At 37.1% G+C, this 14,432-nt stretch overlaps 2 protein-coding genes across 2 annotated transcripts; one reads left to right on the top strand and one right to left on the bottom strand.

The window, feature by feature from the left end:
* The first annotated feature begins 1,134 nt into the window (after positions 1 to 1,134).
* LOC133323613 (general odorant-binding protein 56d-like) lies at positions 1,135 to 1,617 on the top strand. The gene is made up of 2 exons (XM_061532529.1): positions 1,135 to 1,194; positions 1,267 to 1,617. Exons 1-2 carry the CDS (start codon positions 1,135 to 1,137, stop codon positions 1,615 to 1,617), a joined length of 411 nt encoding a protein of 136 aa, XP_061388513.1.
* Positions 1,618 to 13,539: 11,922 nt separating this feature from the next.
* Positions 13,540 to 14,010, bottom strand: LOC133323612 (general odorant-binding protein 56d-like). Its single transcript, XM_061532528.1, has 2 exons — positions 13,948 to 14,010; positions 13,540 to 13,890 (listed from the first exon to the last, which is right to left on the bottom strand). The coding sequence occupies exons 1-2, from the start codon at positions 14,008 to 14,010 to the stop codon at positions 13,540 to 13,542; spliced, it is 414 nt and encodes a 137-aa protein (XP_061388512.1).
* Positions 14,011 to 14,432: the final 422 nt, after the last annotated feature.

The following is a 14,432-nucleotide window of genomic DNA, read 5'->3' as shown; positions in this document are numbered from 1 at the left end:
TTAATTTTAGAGCGAAGTCAATAATCCTACTTCATACGAAAGCCAGACATGTACTCTTTCTAACACCGTTAGAATTTTCGGTTTCCGATGTTCCAGTGAGGAGTTATCATGCCCACCATCAAAAATAAGGACTTCTTTTTAATTGCAACAAAACAATAACACAAATTTTTTGTACATTTTTGTTCTTCTCTTTAAAATATTCAAATATATATGTGCAAAGTTACAAACCTTAACAAAGCATTGGTATTGATATACCAGCCCATTGAAAATCTTGAAAAATTAAAATCGAGAATGGTTTTATATGTAAATGGTACACCACACTCCCAATATTTGTTCGACTGAGACAACATTTTGCATAGAGTACTGAAATAGTTCCCGATTGATGTGTGCAAAGTTTTGTTGGAATCGGTTTAGATTTAGATATACCTAAATTCCACGCGATACTGTCTGGGAACAGTACGATAGACTTGGAATACTTAATATTTTGTAATTTTGTAAATACATTGCTACTAGGATGCTTGCTATTGAAAGCATGATTTTTCGGTCCACGTATTGTATTTAATATATTATCGAGCAGCTATAAACGGAACAACCAGTATTATAAACCCTCCAACAGTTATTAAATCTACTTAAGACCAGTCAGAAATAACTGTCCAAAAGTCTGATATTTTATTTCCTCGAAATTTTTAATCTTGCTTGCCGATCATTAATAGTTTTATATATGAACGCAGCTACCAGCCAATTATCTGATTCTATTGCATTTTAACCCAATTGTTGTTGTTATTGTAGTTGCTGCAGCTACATAAAACCAGTTAAATAACAACAACCTAAGGTATAACAACTACAACCTAAGTCATAGCTCTGCACAGTGGTAGCTAAAATTAATAATACACACGATTCAAAACTAGAAGCCATGACTAATTTGGCGACCATGATTTTTGTAGTAGTTTAAATAAATTATTATTCAAACATTTTATGGCATTTACTGTATGTATGCAGCAAATGCAATGCGAAGAGAAAAAATGAATATAAATAGCCGATATCAAATGAAACTTCCTAATCAGTATAGCAGTGACGTTTAGAATAAATACTAGAAAATTTAAAATTAAAAATAAAAATAATTTGAATGTCAATATGAAGTGTGCTGTTGCTTTAGTTGTCCTCGTCATTTGCACCATTGTCAATGGCCAAATTGTAAGTATTGCCGAAAAGAGAAGAAATATGTATATAAATAAAATTAATAATTAATTTAATATTTTGTTTCAGCCCATCAACTTGAGCGAACAACAAAAGATAAATGCCCTCCAATATAGTGCTGAATGTTTTGAAAAGGAGCACAGCACTACTGAAGCCGCCACTGCATTGATTAAGGGACAATTTGATGGCTTGGATAAAAATGCCCAATGTTTTGCTAATTGTTTCTTGCAAAAGGCCGGCTTCATTTCAAATGGTGTTCCTCAACCTGAGGTGTTGTCACAAAAATTGGGACCCAATGTTGGCCAAGATAAGTTGGATGCCATTATGGCTAAATGCAACAGCTTGAAGGGCAGTGATAATTGTGAAACGGCATTTGTTTTGTATCAGTGTTATTATAAGGAACATGCTACCCTTGTTTAAGTATGTTTCAAAACGGGTAGAAAATAAATATTTTCAGTATTCAACTAAATACAAATGTGAAACAAATGCGAAACCATAAATGTAATATTTTAAAAAATAATGTTTTATTTGAAAAATTTGAAGTGTATAAGGTGGAAATATTAAATTAATGTGGCTACTGTGGGATAAAGTCATAAGAAGGGAAATTTTCATTTGAAAAACAAACGACTGGTCAGACGAGAACCCAAATTTGAGTTGTTTATTTTAAAAGTCGTTTAAGTCCTGATACAACTCATGGTTTTCTAGAAAGGTTTACCAAACATATTACGTTATATATTACATCATGTGTAAGGGCACAAAGCCACAAACAAAACCAGTTCAAAAGTCGGACGGAGCTGACTATATGATACCCTTCACCACTTTGGGTACATACAAGAGATGATAATGTGTACAATATCCTGTAGATTAAAGAGACAAATCATCTTTGGAAAACCATAGAAATTGAATCGGGCGACAAAAAGTTTGTGATCTACATAGATATTTGAACCAAAAAAAAAAAAAAAATCCTCCTCTCTTAAAAGTGTGTGCAGCTCTGTGGTTTTTGCGGAGGCAATGACTTCAACCTTGGCATGGCTCAATCTACAATGTCGGTGGTTTTGGCCGAAGTTGTCCGGCTAATAGAGGAAAAGCTGTGTAAAATTTGGATTGTTTCCAAATTAAACCAGAGAGCGGAGCAGTATAGTCGGGCGGGCCGACTATACGATACCCTACACAACTACCACGGAACTTTCTGTGGAATTTTTATTCCGAGTCTGGGCAATATATCGAGATAGTTTCACCCTCTTGCCCAAGGAGAGGTCAACTGCACCTCTTCCTTACACTGACTTATTTTCCGAATATTACTTATATTCAGTATAGTCTTTCTAATTACTTGTACATATTCCCTTCACCGTGGGTTGTGTTGTTCGGCTTATAATTGTGGCCTATAGATCGACTCGTAAAAACACAAAAAAAGTTTTTGGTCCACTTCATCCCAAAATTGTTATCTGATCATCACAGAAAATTGCAGGCGTTGTCTTGATCATAACTAGAACATCACGGAACATTTCAATGTGATCAGCGCTATATTTCCGCCCTCCAGTGTGGTAATGGTTTACTAAATAATATCTGAATACGTAAGCACCTGTTAATATTTACGTGTAACTCCCACATCCGAGTACATACGACAATATAGTTGGTATCAATTTAAAGGCCAACTACTCCTCTTGGATATACAATCAACGTCTCGGGTCTATGTCCTTCAGGAGCAAAAATATACACTATAGAATACAATGTTTTTCATTTTTCACACAAAAGTCAGGGTCCATTTGACCCGCTAAATATTGACCGATCTTTATTAAAACAGGCATGCTTATTCTTTGGCCCAATCCCCTTCTCCATGTTCGCGATGTTTGGGCCATAATTGCGACCTCTGGAGAGACCAGAAAAACGGACAAAAATTAAGTATTTGGTCCATTTCATCCCCTAAATGTTAATCGAACTTTCCCAAAAACACTAGGGGTCTTCATTGACCAGAACCCATCCTACATGCAAAATTCCGTGAAGATTGGTCCATAACTGTGACCTGTACCGTGTTTACAAATTATAATGGACAGACGGACGGACGGACACACATGTCTAGATCGACTCAGCTAGTCGAGATATGACGATCGATATACTTGAAGGTGGGTCTAGCACCAATATTTCGCGGCGTTACAAACCCTTGGGGCTGCACAAAGCTATAATACCCTGACAACATAGTTGTGTAGGGTATAAAAATTCTATTTGAATCAACTGAAGTTGACAACAGTTGCCATCCATAATTCAAATTTGGCAACTGGCAACGACACTAAACTATGGTTACCATCCGTAACCGACCCATTAGATGTGTATACCCTACACAACTATGTTGTCAGGGTATTATAGCTTTGTGCAGCCCCAAAAGTTTGTAACGCAGCGAAATATTGGTCCTAGACCCACCTTTAAGTATACCGATCGTCATATCTCGACTAGCTGAGTCGATCTAGACATGTGTGTCCGTCCGTCCGTCTGTCCATTATAATTTGTAAACACGATACAGGCCACAGTTATGGACCAATCTTCATGAAATTTTGCATGAAGATGGTTTTTGGAAAAGATCGGTTAATATTTAGGGGATGAAATGGACCAAATACTAAATTTTTGTCGGTTTTTCTGGTCGCTCCAGAGGCCGCAATTATGGCCCAAACACCGCGAATTTTTGCATAGAGAAGGGGATCGGGCCAAAGAATATATAGCGCTGATCGCTTTAAAATGTTCCATGAGGTTCCAGTTATGGTCAAGAACAACGCCTAAAATGTTAGGTGATGATCAGATAATAATTCTTCGGATTAAGTGGACCGAAAACTTAATTATTTGTACTTTTCGAGTCGAAAGCCGAACATCACCACACAACCCACAGTGAAGGGAATCTGGACAAGTAATTAGAGGGGCTGCGCTGATAATTAGTAATATTTGCTGACCTCTAGCCAGTCAAAAGTGTGCAAATATCGCGAAATATTGCCCAATCTCAGAATGTAAAATCACAGAAAGTTAGATTTTCATGGAAGTTGTGTAGGGTATCGTATGATCGGTCCCGTCCGACTATACTGCTCCGCTCACTGGTTTGCTGTAACATTTGTATGGAATCCAGAAAAGTATGTATGGGAGCTATGTGTAAATCTGAACCGATTTTAACATAAAATCGGACAAAACCATATATGGGAGCTATATCTAACTCTGAACCGATTTCAACAAAACTTCACGCACGTTAAACTGGTCTGAATTCAGTACGCTGCGCAAAATTTTCTCTCAATCGGGCAAATATAATGGATCTAAGTGTTTGACCCGGAAACAAATTATCAAACGATCCTATGGGTCTTCATTGAAGAATCACTCCGAAACAAATATTCGTTTATTCGTCTGAAGATTCATTGCGTGCCATCACAATCCGAGTTCTCACACATTGCTCATATAACGCCTTTTTGATCGGCCAAAACAGGGAATTGATGGTGATCCGCCGTATATCCTATACTTTATAATAACGAACAAATTAAGAGGGTTCTTTGTATGGAAGTTTTGTAAAAACAAGGACCTATATTGAATAATTTCTCGGTAGAAAGAATCCGGAATCTGAATGTATTGCCGATGGCTAAGAGTAAAAATGCGGCTAAAACTTTCAAAATACTGATAATGGATAGAGACATTTACATGGGAACTATGTCTTGGACCTGGAGGCTATATTAAAATTGTCATTCCGTTTGTAACACCCTAAAATATTCACCTGAAACCCTGCAAAGTTTATATATTCTTGATCAGAATAAAAGTCTATGTCGATTTAGACATATCCGCCTGTCTGTTGAAATCGCGGTAGAAATCACAATTGTTAAAATAGTGTTTCTGAATTTTTGCACATACGAGTACATTGCTACTACTCCTAGGATGTTTGGTATTGAACATGGGATATATCGGTGCACGTTTTGGTATACGTTTGGTAGAGCCCCATATAACGACACTTCTAATTGTTCAGATTTTGCCACGCTTATCAAGCGAATTGACTCCAATATGATATTTTGAAATCTTGTTGGGATGCAAATGTCGCTACCAAAAATTAAAGCTATCGGTTCACTTTTTGGCTTAGCGCGTTATGTAACTGTACTTGTATTTCAAAAAAATTCCCATGGTACAGATGCCTACGTTTACTGAAAATGATATTACCATTACCAGACTAGAGGGCGAAACGGGAGCTATAATGGCTAGGAATTGCATGAGGTACCGGTTATGGTCAAGAACGAGGACTATAATTTTTGATTATGATAAGATGATATTTCGGGCATGGGCCGAAAACTTCTTTTACCAGGTTTTCTAGTCGCTCTATATATATTATCGCAAAATTTCCATGGTGAAGACGATCTCACAAACTAATTCGAATGGCTGTCTTGAATGAACCAACATTTTTGCCTGTAGAATAACAAAATTTAAATCTTATGGAGCAAATGTATACTCCCGGAAAACATAATTCGGAAAATATGCCGCAGAGGACGTGGTCACCTCTAACCGGTCAAGAGAGAGCAAATATCGCGAAATATTATCCAGTCTCGGAATATAGAATATAGATCCACATAAACTTAGAGATCTGTGGTACTGCTCCGCTCAACGGTTTTCATTTGGCTTTGATTTGGCATTCCGGGACGCATGCTCGTGGAAAATTTCCTATATAGGTCCATGTTTTGATATATCACCACTTATAGGCTACGCTCCATTTTGGGCATTATTAGGTTTTTTTATACCCTCCACCATAGTATGGGGGGGTATATTCGTTTTATTTTTCCGGTCGTAACTCATCGAAATAATCATTTCCGACCCTATAAAGTATATATATTCTTGATCAGCGTAATATTCAATGACGATATAGCCATGTCCGTCTGTCTGTTGTAATCACTCTAGCGTCTAAACGAATTGAGATATATCGCCAAAATTTTGCATAGAGTCGTCTTTTGTCTACAGGCAGGCCAAGTTCGAAGATGGGCTTTAACGATCCACGTTTAGGCATAGCTACCATGTAAGGGTACCCCCAAATTTTCGGTATTTTGAGGTTCTTGAGCGCGTTTTTCAACTGAATTCGCTGAAATTTGGTACATTTAGTTCTTATTGGGTAGCAAATCTCTCCAGTAAAAATTATAAATATGGGTCCATTTTTTTCGGATAGCCCGCATATAAGGGTACCCCCAATTTTGCGTTGTTTTGGGGAGCATTTTTCGACCGAATTCGGTACTTTGAGTTCCTATTGGCTAGCAAATCTCTATACCAAAAATTATAAATATAGATCAATTTTTCCGGGTAGCCCCCATATAAGGGTACCCCCCAATTTTCGGCATTTTAGGGTTCTTGAGCGCGGGTTTCAACCGAATTCGCTGGTATTTGGCACTTTGAGTTCTTATTGGTTAGCATATTTCCCCATTAAAAATTATAAATATAGGTCCACTTTTTCTGGTAGCCCCCATATAAGGGTACCTTCTAGTTTTTAGGGGGTTTTGACAAGATTTTATCACCGAATTTGAGTTCTTATTGGGTAGCAAATCTCTCCACAAAAAACTATGAATATAGGTCAATTTTTTCGGGTAGCCCCCATATAAGGGTATCCCCAATTTTCGATATTTTGAGGTTCTTGATATTTTGAGGTTCTTGAGCGAGTTTTTCAGCCGAATTCGCTGAAATTTGGAATTTTGTAGTCGTATATGGTAACAAATCTACCACCAAAAATTATTAATATTCACCCCTCCTTAGGGGTAGTCCTCATATAACCCCCCTTTTTATATTAAAATAGTTATCTGATTTGTCCCGTGTGTTGTGGTTGGGTAGTCGTTACGGGGAATAGTCAATTTTTACCCTACAAAGACTATTTAGCCATCTGTTGTAAGCATTCCGCCTTCTAAAGATATTGTGATAAAAAACTCAAACATGACGATAATGAATTATATCGGCAGATATTTAGGCATCTCCTCAATATAGTGATACCTCCTGAAGGAAAGAATTGAGATAAACAATTAAAATATTGGGTTGAAAATTGGCATATACCGGTCATTAATTAGGCATAGCCCTCATATAATGATATCCCCAAATATTCACTATTTCCTACACTATGTAATGAATATTGGTCCCCCTGTAGGTATAGCCTCATATAACTTTGTAATCTAAATTACAGTAGTTTGAGGATTTTATACTCTACCATGCGTTATCAATATCAGTCCACTTTTTGGATCGTACAGATTTTAGGAAAAAATCCCCATTAAAAATTGCTGAAGTTTGTATTTGGTGTACATAATGGTTTACATAAATCGGTTTGTAGAATTATCGGTATATGCCCACTTTTTGGTATGTTCCCTATATTTTTATTGCATGTCAGTATAACTATGGTGGAGGGTATCCAAAGTTCGGCCCGACCGAACTTAACGCTTTTTCACTTGTTAGGTTTAGGTTTTCCATATATATGGATTGTATTTACCAATTCCCACACATAGATCCTTGATTCTTCTGATATTTTATTGTTGTTTCTTATAGCAAAATAAACTAATACATATTTTAAGCACCAACACCAAGTTGTTCATATTCCGATCATTTTCTTTGGAATGTGTTTGTACACATCTGATGAAACATTTTGAATTTCTTTCGAGAATTTTCATATCACATTTGTTGGGGTTTTGAAGCAATTCTTTAGAAAATTTCTCCATTTTGTGGCATTCATTTGGATATTGGTCATTTGTGGCAGCTTGAATGGTGGTGTTGGTTTTGGAAGTCTAGAAATTACAAAAAAAAAAAAACAAAAAATAGATAAATAAATATTTGCAAACAAAATGTGTGCTGCACTACTTTACAAATGTACATACTTACACGAGCGTTAACTGATAAAATCAGCACAGTAAAAATCAGTAATGTTGTGGTTACGATGGTCATGATTAAAATAAAGCCCAAACTTCATACCAACGACAAATGTTTGTAAAAATAAAGTGGTCTATGAAATCATTAAAACATATTTGTATATGAATATATATTCATATAAAAACATTGTTTTTTGTTCTTTCAAATTATACTGAATTAATTCCATAACTCTATGCAAAAGAAACAAAATAAATTTTTTGTTGTTTATTTCCTCTTGATAATTTCTAGGTAATTGATATAGCTTTCAACAACTTCATTATACCAATAATAACAATAGCTTAATTTTCCACTAATGAAAATATTTGTTAATTATAATTAATTGGTTTGTCACTTTTTTATTACAACACAATACATTTCGCACATAAAAAGTTGTTAGAAGTTATAAAATGTGTTTGAAAAAATTGTAATATGTGGGAAAACACTAAAATTTTCTCTTTTTGTTAAATAAACAAACATAAAAAACAACTTTTTTTTTGTCACCTAAAGTTGTAAAAGAAAATATTGAATGTGAAAATTAAAACCAGTAAGGAAAGCAGTAAAGTCGTACGGGGCCGACTATATGATACCCTTCACCACTTTGGGTATATTCAACAGATGAATCCTAACGGAAGTTGGATCCATAAACATGTCATTCTGCAACCTATACTAAATTTTTTTATTTGGACAGATATAGAGTTGCTTCTTACACTGGGACAAAATTGTGTAAATCAATTTAAAACAAATATCAATCGGACACCCGTGGATTACTTACTTTACTTACTTAGCTGGCTTATTACAGAATGGTTGTTCCATAAGCCGAGCTTAAAAAAGATTTCCAAGCGCGTCGGTCTTGTGCGCAAGTCCACCAATTTGGAAGACCACGTTCCAAGATGTTGTTTTCTACTTGGTCTTTCCATCTAATTCGTGGCCTTCCGCTTCTACGGGAACCATCAGTAGGCTCGCTTTTATATGCCTTTTGAGCTGGGGCATCTTCATTCATCCGCACAACATGGACTAGCCACCGTAGTCGCTGCAGCTCAATACGACTGACTATGTCGATGTCCGCGTATAAATTGTATGGCTCGTGGTTCATTCGACGCCGATATTCACCGTCGACGCATATCGGCCCGTAGATCTTTCGGAGAATTTTCCTTTCAAACACACCAATAGTTGCCTCATCTGCTTGCGCAAGTACCCATGCTTCTGATCCATATAATAGCACGGGTAGTATCAGCGTCTTGTAAAGTGTAAGTTTGGTCTGGCGGGAGGTGGCCTTGTTTCTAAACTGCTTACTTAGACCATAGTAGCATCTGTTGGCCATCACAATCCTTCTCCGAATTTCAAAACTGATGTCGTTCGTTTTATTTATGGCAGTACCAAGGTATATAAAAAATTTTACTATCTCGAAGCTGTAGTTCTCAAGTTCCACAGTTGGTCCGAGTCTACTGGACGTCTTGCGCGTTGATACCATCTGCATGGGCTTCTCGCCAACCCACTTTGGCAGACTCCTTTTCAATTTGTTCAAAGGTGGCTGTTACCGCTCGCAATGTTCGACCCATTATATCTATGTCATCGGCGTAGGCGAGCAACATGTGTTGTTTGGTGTACAGAGTGCCATTTCTGTTCACCTTTGCGTTTCGTATGACCTTTTCCAGTAGGATGTTAAAAAGATCACACGACAAACTGTCACCTTGTCTGAATCCTCGTTCGGTATTGAAGGGCTCCGATAGGTCCTTTCCTACTTTAACTGCTGACCTTGTGTCACTTAAAGTTATCCTGCATAGCCGTATTAATTTTGCAGGAATGCCAAACGCAGACATGGCTTTAAATACCTCTGAACGTATAGGGCTGTCGAATGCGGCTTTATAGTCGACAAATAGGTGGTATGTGTCGATGTGTTTTTCGTGGGTCTTTTCCAGGATTTGGCGCAGAGTGAAAATCTTGTCAATGGTGGATTTGCCAGGTCTGAAGCCGCATTGGTATGGTCCGATGATATCATTGACCATTGGCTTCAATCGTTCACACAGCACACTGGATAGCACTTTATATGCGATGGGAAGGAGACTTATTCCTCTATAGTTGGCACATATTGTCTTGTCTCCTTTTTTGTGCACGGGACACAGGATGCTGAGGTTCCAATCATTGGGCATGCATTCTTCTACCCAAATTGTGCTAATCAGCTGGTGCATGCTCCTGACCAGCATCTGGCCACCAGTCTTGAATAGTTCGGCTGGTAACCCATCGGCTCCTGCTGCCGATTAATTGCTTTTATGACCTCATCTTGGCTAGGTGGTATACACTCTATACCATGATCTCTTATTGGTTCTGGGGTATCTTCTTCATCGCCACTATTTGATACTAGAAGCTTTTCGAAATGCTCTTTCCAGATCCTCAACACGCTGTCTGTATCTGTCACCAGGTTTCCTTCTTCATCTCTACAGGAGGATGTGCCTGCACCGAAGCATTCGGTTTGGTGTTTTACTCGTTGGTAAAATTTCCGGACTTCATTCTGACACCTGTACATCTCGATTTGCTCACGCTCACGTTTTTCTTGTTCTTTCTTCTTTTTTCTGAAAACACGTTTCTCCTCTCACCTTTTCTCCCTATAATTCTCCATCACGTTACGTGTTGCTACTGTATATGTCTTTGGTCTGTTCATCTTTATCTTCGGGCGTAATCGTCTGATTTACTTACACCTGACCCTTTCCATCGTATTTCCTGTAAGGCAATAATATCGGCTTTGTACTTCTTGAGTACATCCGCCAAAGGGAACACTGCGCCTGTGCTGTACAACGTGCGCACATTCCAAGTGCAAATTCACAGATCATGCTCCTTTATAAGTTTGCGGGGGTCGTCAACATTAGGGGGCTTGGTTTCCTTTTTCTTTGCTTTTTCATAGTAGGAGGGGTTTTCCGAGACTGGGCAACTAACCCGATGCCTCAACCCATTTTTTTTACAGTTCTTATGGGTGAACTCGCGGCACATATAAGCTCACTATTTCATCGGGTGATGAGAATAGCTCCCCAGGTGGCACCGCGGGGAGGTCAGTGTCCACAATTGAGATGAAAGAGGGACCAAGGTAAGCCTGGACTTCGCCATGTTAAAGCCAATCAGAGCCGTTGCTTGGTATCTATCATCCCCTACACCGTCCGTTGATTATTTGGATAAATATCTGATAACCAAGGAGTTTGGTGCACCATTTACTTAAAATCGGACGAACATATATATAAAAGCTGTATCAAATTCTGAACCGATTTTATCGAAACTTGTCATAGGTTGGGTTATACTAATTTCAACTAAATAATACTACTAATACTAATTACTAATTTCTAACTAAGTTATATTAACTTCAGTACGTTGTTCAAAATGTTGTGTCAATCGGCCTAACTTTGGGTCTTTGGTGCACCGTTTACATAAAATCTGACGAAACTATATATGGGAGTTAGATCTAAATCTGAACCGATTCCTACAAAACTTGGTACCCGTTAGGCTATACTAATTTCACTACGTTGTACAAAATAGAGTCGTCTGCGTACCATGGCACAAATTTGTGGATTTATAGAAAAATTGATACACGATATTGGGCACGCCGTACTGTTAAATAAAAATTTAATAAATATAATTTCAATCAGGCACCCTTTCGAAATACATATGGAAGCTATTGCTGCATCTGCACCAATTTCAACAAAACGCAATATCGTCAAACGTTGTGCAAACATTAGTGTTAATCGGACAAACATTAGGAGTTTAGTGCACCATTTATATAATATCAGAGGAATACATTTGCATATGTAAGAGCTATATCGAAAACTGAAGCAATTTTCCCGAAACGTAACACATATCACTCTAGACTTCATTCCAAGGATATATAGGGCCTTTGGTACACCTTGTACATAAAATCGCACGAAAATATATATGGGAGCTATATCTAAATCTGAACCGATTTTCTAGAAACTTAACACACATCACTCTGGACTAAATTTAGTACGCTATGCCAAACTTCGGGCAAATCGAAATATGTATAGGGACTTTGGTGCACTATTTAGCTAAAATCGGACGAAAATATATATGAGAGCTATATCTAAATCTGAACCGATTTTCACGGAATTTAACACACATTGTTGTAGACTTAATTCGGTACGCTATGCCAAATTTCGTGCACATCAAATCGAACTAAAGTATGTATGGGACCTATACCTACATCTGAGTCGATTTTCACGTAATTTAACACACATAGTTGTAGATGTAATTAAGTACGCTATGCCAAATTTCGTGCAAATCGAAAGATATCTAGGGACTGTGGTACACTATTTACCTAAAATCGGATGATAATATATATGGGAGCTATATCTAAATCTGAACCGATTTTTAACACACACGTTCTAGACTTAATTCAGAGCGCTATGCCAAATTTCGAGCAAATCGAACGATATATAGGGACTGTGATGCTCCATTTACCTTAAATCGGACGAAAATATATATGGGAGCTATATCTAAATCTAGACCGATTTTCATGAAACTTAACACACATAATTCTATACCCATTTTAGTACGATGTACCAAGTTTCGTGCAAATCAAAAGATATACAGGGACTCTGGGCCATCATTTACTTTAAATCGGACGAAAATATATATGGTAGCTATATCTAAATCTGAACCGATTTTCAGGAAACTTAACACACATCATTCTAGACTTAATTCATTACGCTGTGCCAAATTTCGTGCAAATCGAAAGATATATAGGGACTTTGGTTCACCATTCACCTTAAATCGGACGAAAATATATATGGGGGCTATATCTAAATCAGAACCGATATTTCCCAATTTCAATAGGGTTCGTCCTTGGGCCAAATAAGTGACCTATGCCAAACTTCATCCAAATCGGGTCATAAATGCGACCTGTACTTCGTTTACAATTTAACATGGGCAGACGGACGGTCAGGCGGACCTGTATAAATCGACTCAGAAAATGATTCTATGCATATTCTCAAAATAAATCATGTGTCTATTTCGATTCCTTTTGCCTGTTACAAAAATTTGTACAAAGACCTAATACCCTCACCACAGTGTGGTGAAGGGTATAAATATGATCTACAAACTTGATACGTTCTAAAACGACACCCATAGGTTACCTCAAACAGAATCGGCATATTTATTATATGAGTGGTTTACATATTCCCGGGCAATTTTAAATATCCGCTATAATTTCTGGATCGTCAAAATGAGTTTTCATCTCAAGTTGATGACATTTTCGGTATTTACGCTATAGAAAATGATAGCATGGTTAACACAAATAATTAATTTATATTTGTTTATTTATTTTCAACATTAACACTTACACACACACACATATATATATATATATATATACATACATAGCGGTTATATAAATCGCAAATAAACACACACAGCAAATATATAATACCACAATTCCCTTTACATCGTCCATTCATTCATCACCTCCTTCACTTAAGCAATATCAGCATGTTCTTTATGATAACATTCGAACATCATAAAAGCTGTCTCACAATGATCGCTACCTTTAAGTTTAGAACATTTTTCCATGGTAGCCTTCAGTTTCTCCTCACCCACGGTGGGACCCATTTTTTCCATAACCACAGAGGTTTGAACTACACCATCGACCACAACACCAGCTTTTGTCAAAAAACAATTTGCATAACATTTGACATTTTTATCTGCTTTCGTAAATTCTCCTTTTGAAAATTCAATTGCCTGTTCGGGTGTTATCTTTTCCTGGGCTATACATTCGGCGGCAATTTGAGCGGTGCGAGCCTTTTGATCTTCGGGCACTTTAACGGGCTGTACAGTGGATTTTTAAGTGATATTCGATTTTGTAAGCGTCAGTTTATATCTTACCACATGACCATAGATAAGGTTTGCCAGATCTATAACTAGAAGCAGAACTAGAATCGTTTTCATATTTTCCCGTTGTTTTGCGAGTAAGTTTTTCAGCAAAAAATCCAGCTGATGATTTCACTTGTTGCTGCAGAAGTGATTACGGTTTGGCTTATTTATAGCAAAATTATATAAATTGATTATCCATTAAGGCAGTGATGCATATTAAAAATGCAGAATCATTTTTTTTAAATTAAAATTTTTTTATATTATAAACCTATTAAATTGTTAATGGTAAATTTAGGCTAAATTGTGTTGTCAATATGTAACCGGCGAAGGGAAAGGACCGGGCACTTACACAGGATTTTATTTTTGGGGCGGTTGAACCGCTGGTTCGATATGAAAATTTTCGGATAGGGCCGTAAAATATTTTTGTAAATAATACCACTATGTCACAATATCAATGTAATGATCTGAGGGAAAAGTTCTTGGCGTGTATATTGAGA

Source organism: Musca vetustissima, unplaced genomic scaffold (assembly GCF_032173495.1).
Source record: "Musca vetustissima isolate MV318-11 ecotype Yass unplaced genomic scaffold, APGP_CSIRO_Mvet_v1 utg107062, whole genome shotgun sequence".
NCBI classification, from domain to species: domain Eukaryota; kingdom Metazoa; phylum Arthropoda; class Insecta; order Diptera; family Muscidae; genus Musca; species Musca vetustissima.
The sequence above is the reverse complement of the archived record's forward strand: the minus strand, read 5'-3'. Positions and strand labels throughout refer to the sequence as shown.

Bases quoted from the DNA above. Each gene is read 5' to 3' on its own strand.
- LOC133323613 (XM_061532529.1), top strand. From the start codon at position 1,135: ATGAAGTGTGCTGTTGCTTTAGTTGTCCTCGTCATTTGCACCATTGTC. The intron at 1,195-1,266 runs GTAAGTATTGCC...ATTTTGTTTCAG, and splicing joins CCATTGTCAATGGCCAAATT to CCCATCAACTTGAGCGAACA.
- LOC133323612 (XM_061532528.1), bottom strand. From the start codon at position 14,010: ATGAAAACGATTCTAGTTCTGCTTCTAGTTATAGATCTGGCAAACCTT. The intron at 13,891-13,947 runs GTAAGATATAAA...TCCACTGTACAG, and splicing joins ACCTTATCTATGGTCATGTG to CCCGTTAAAGTGCCCGAAGA.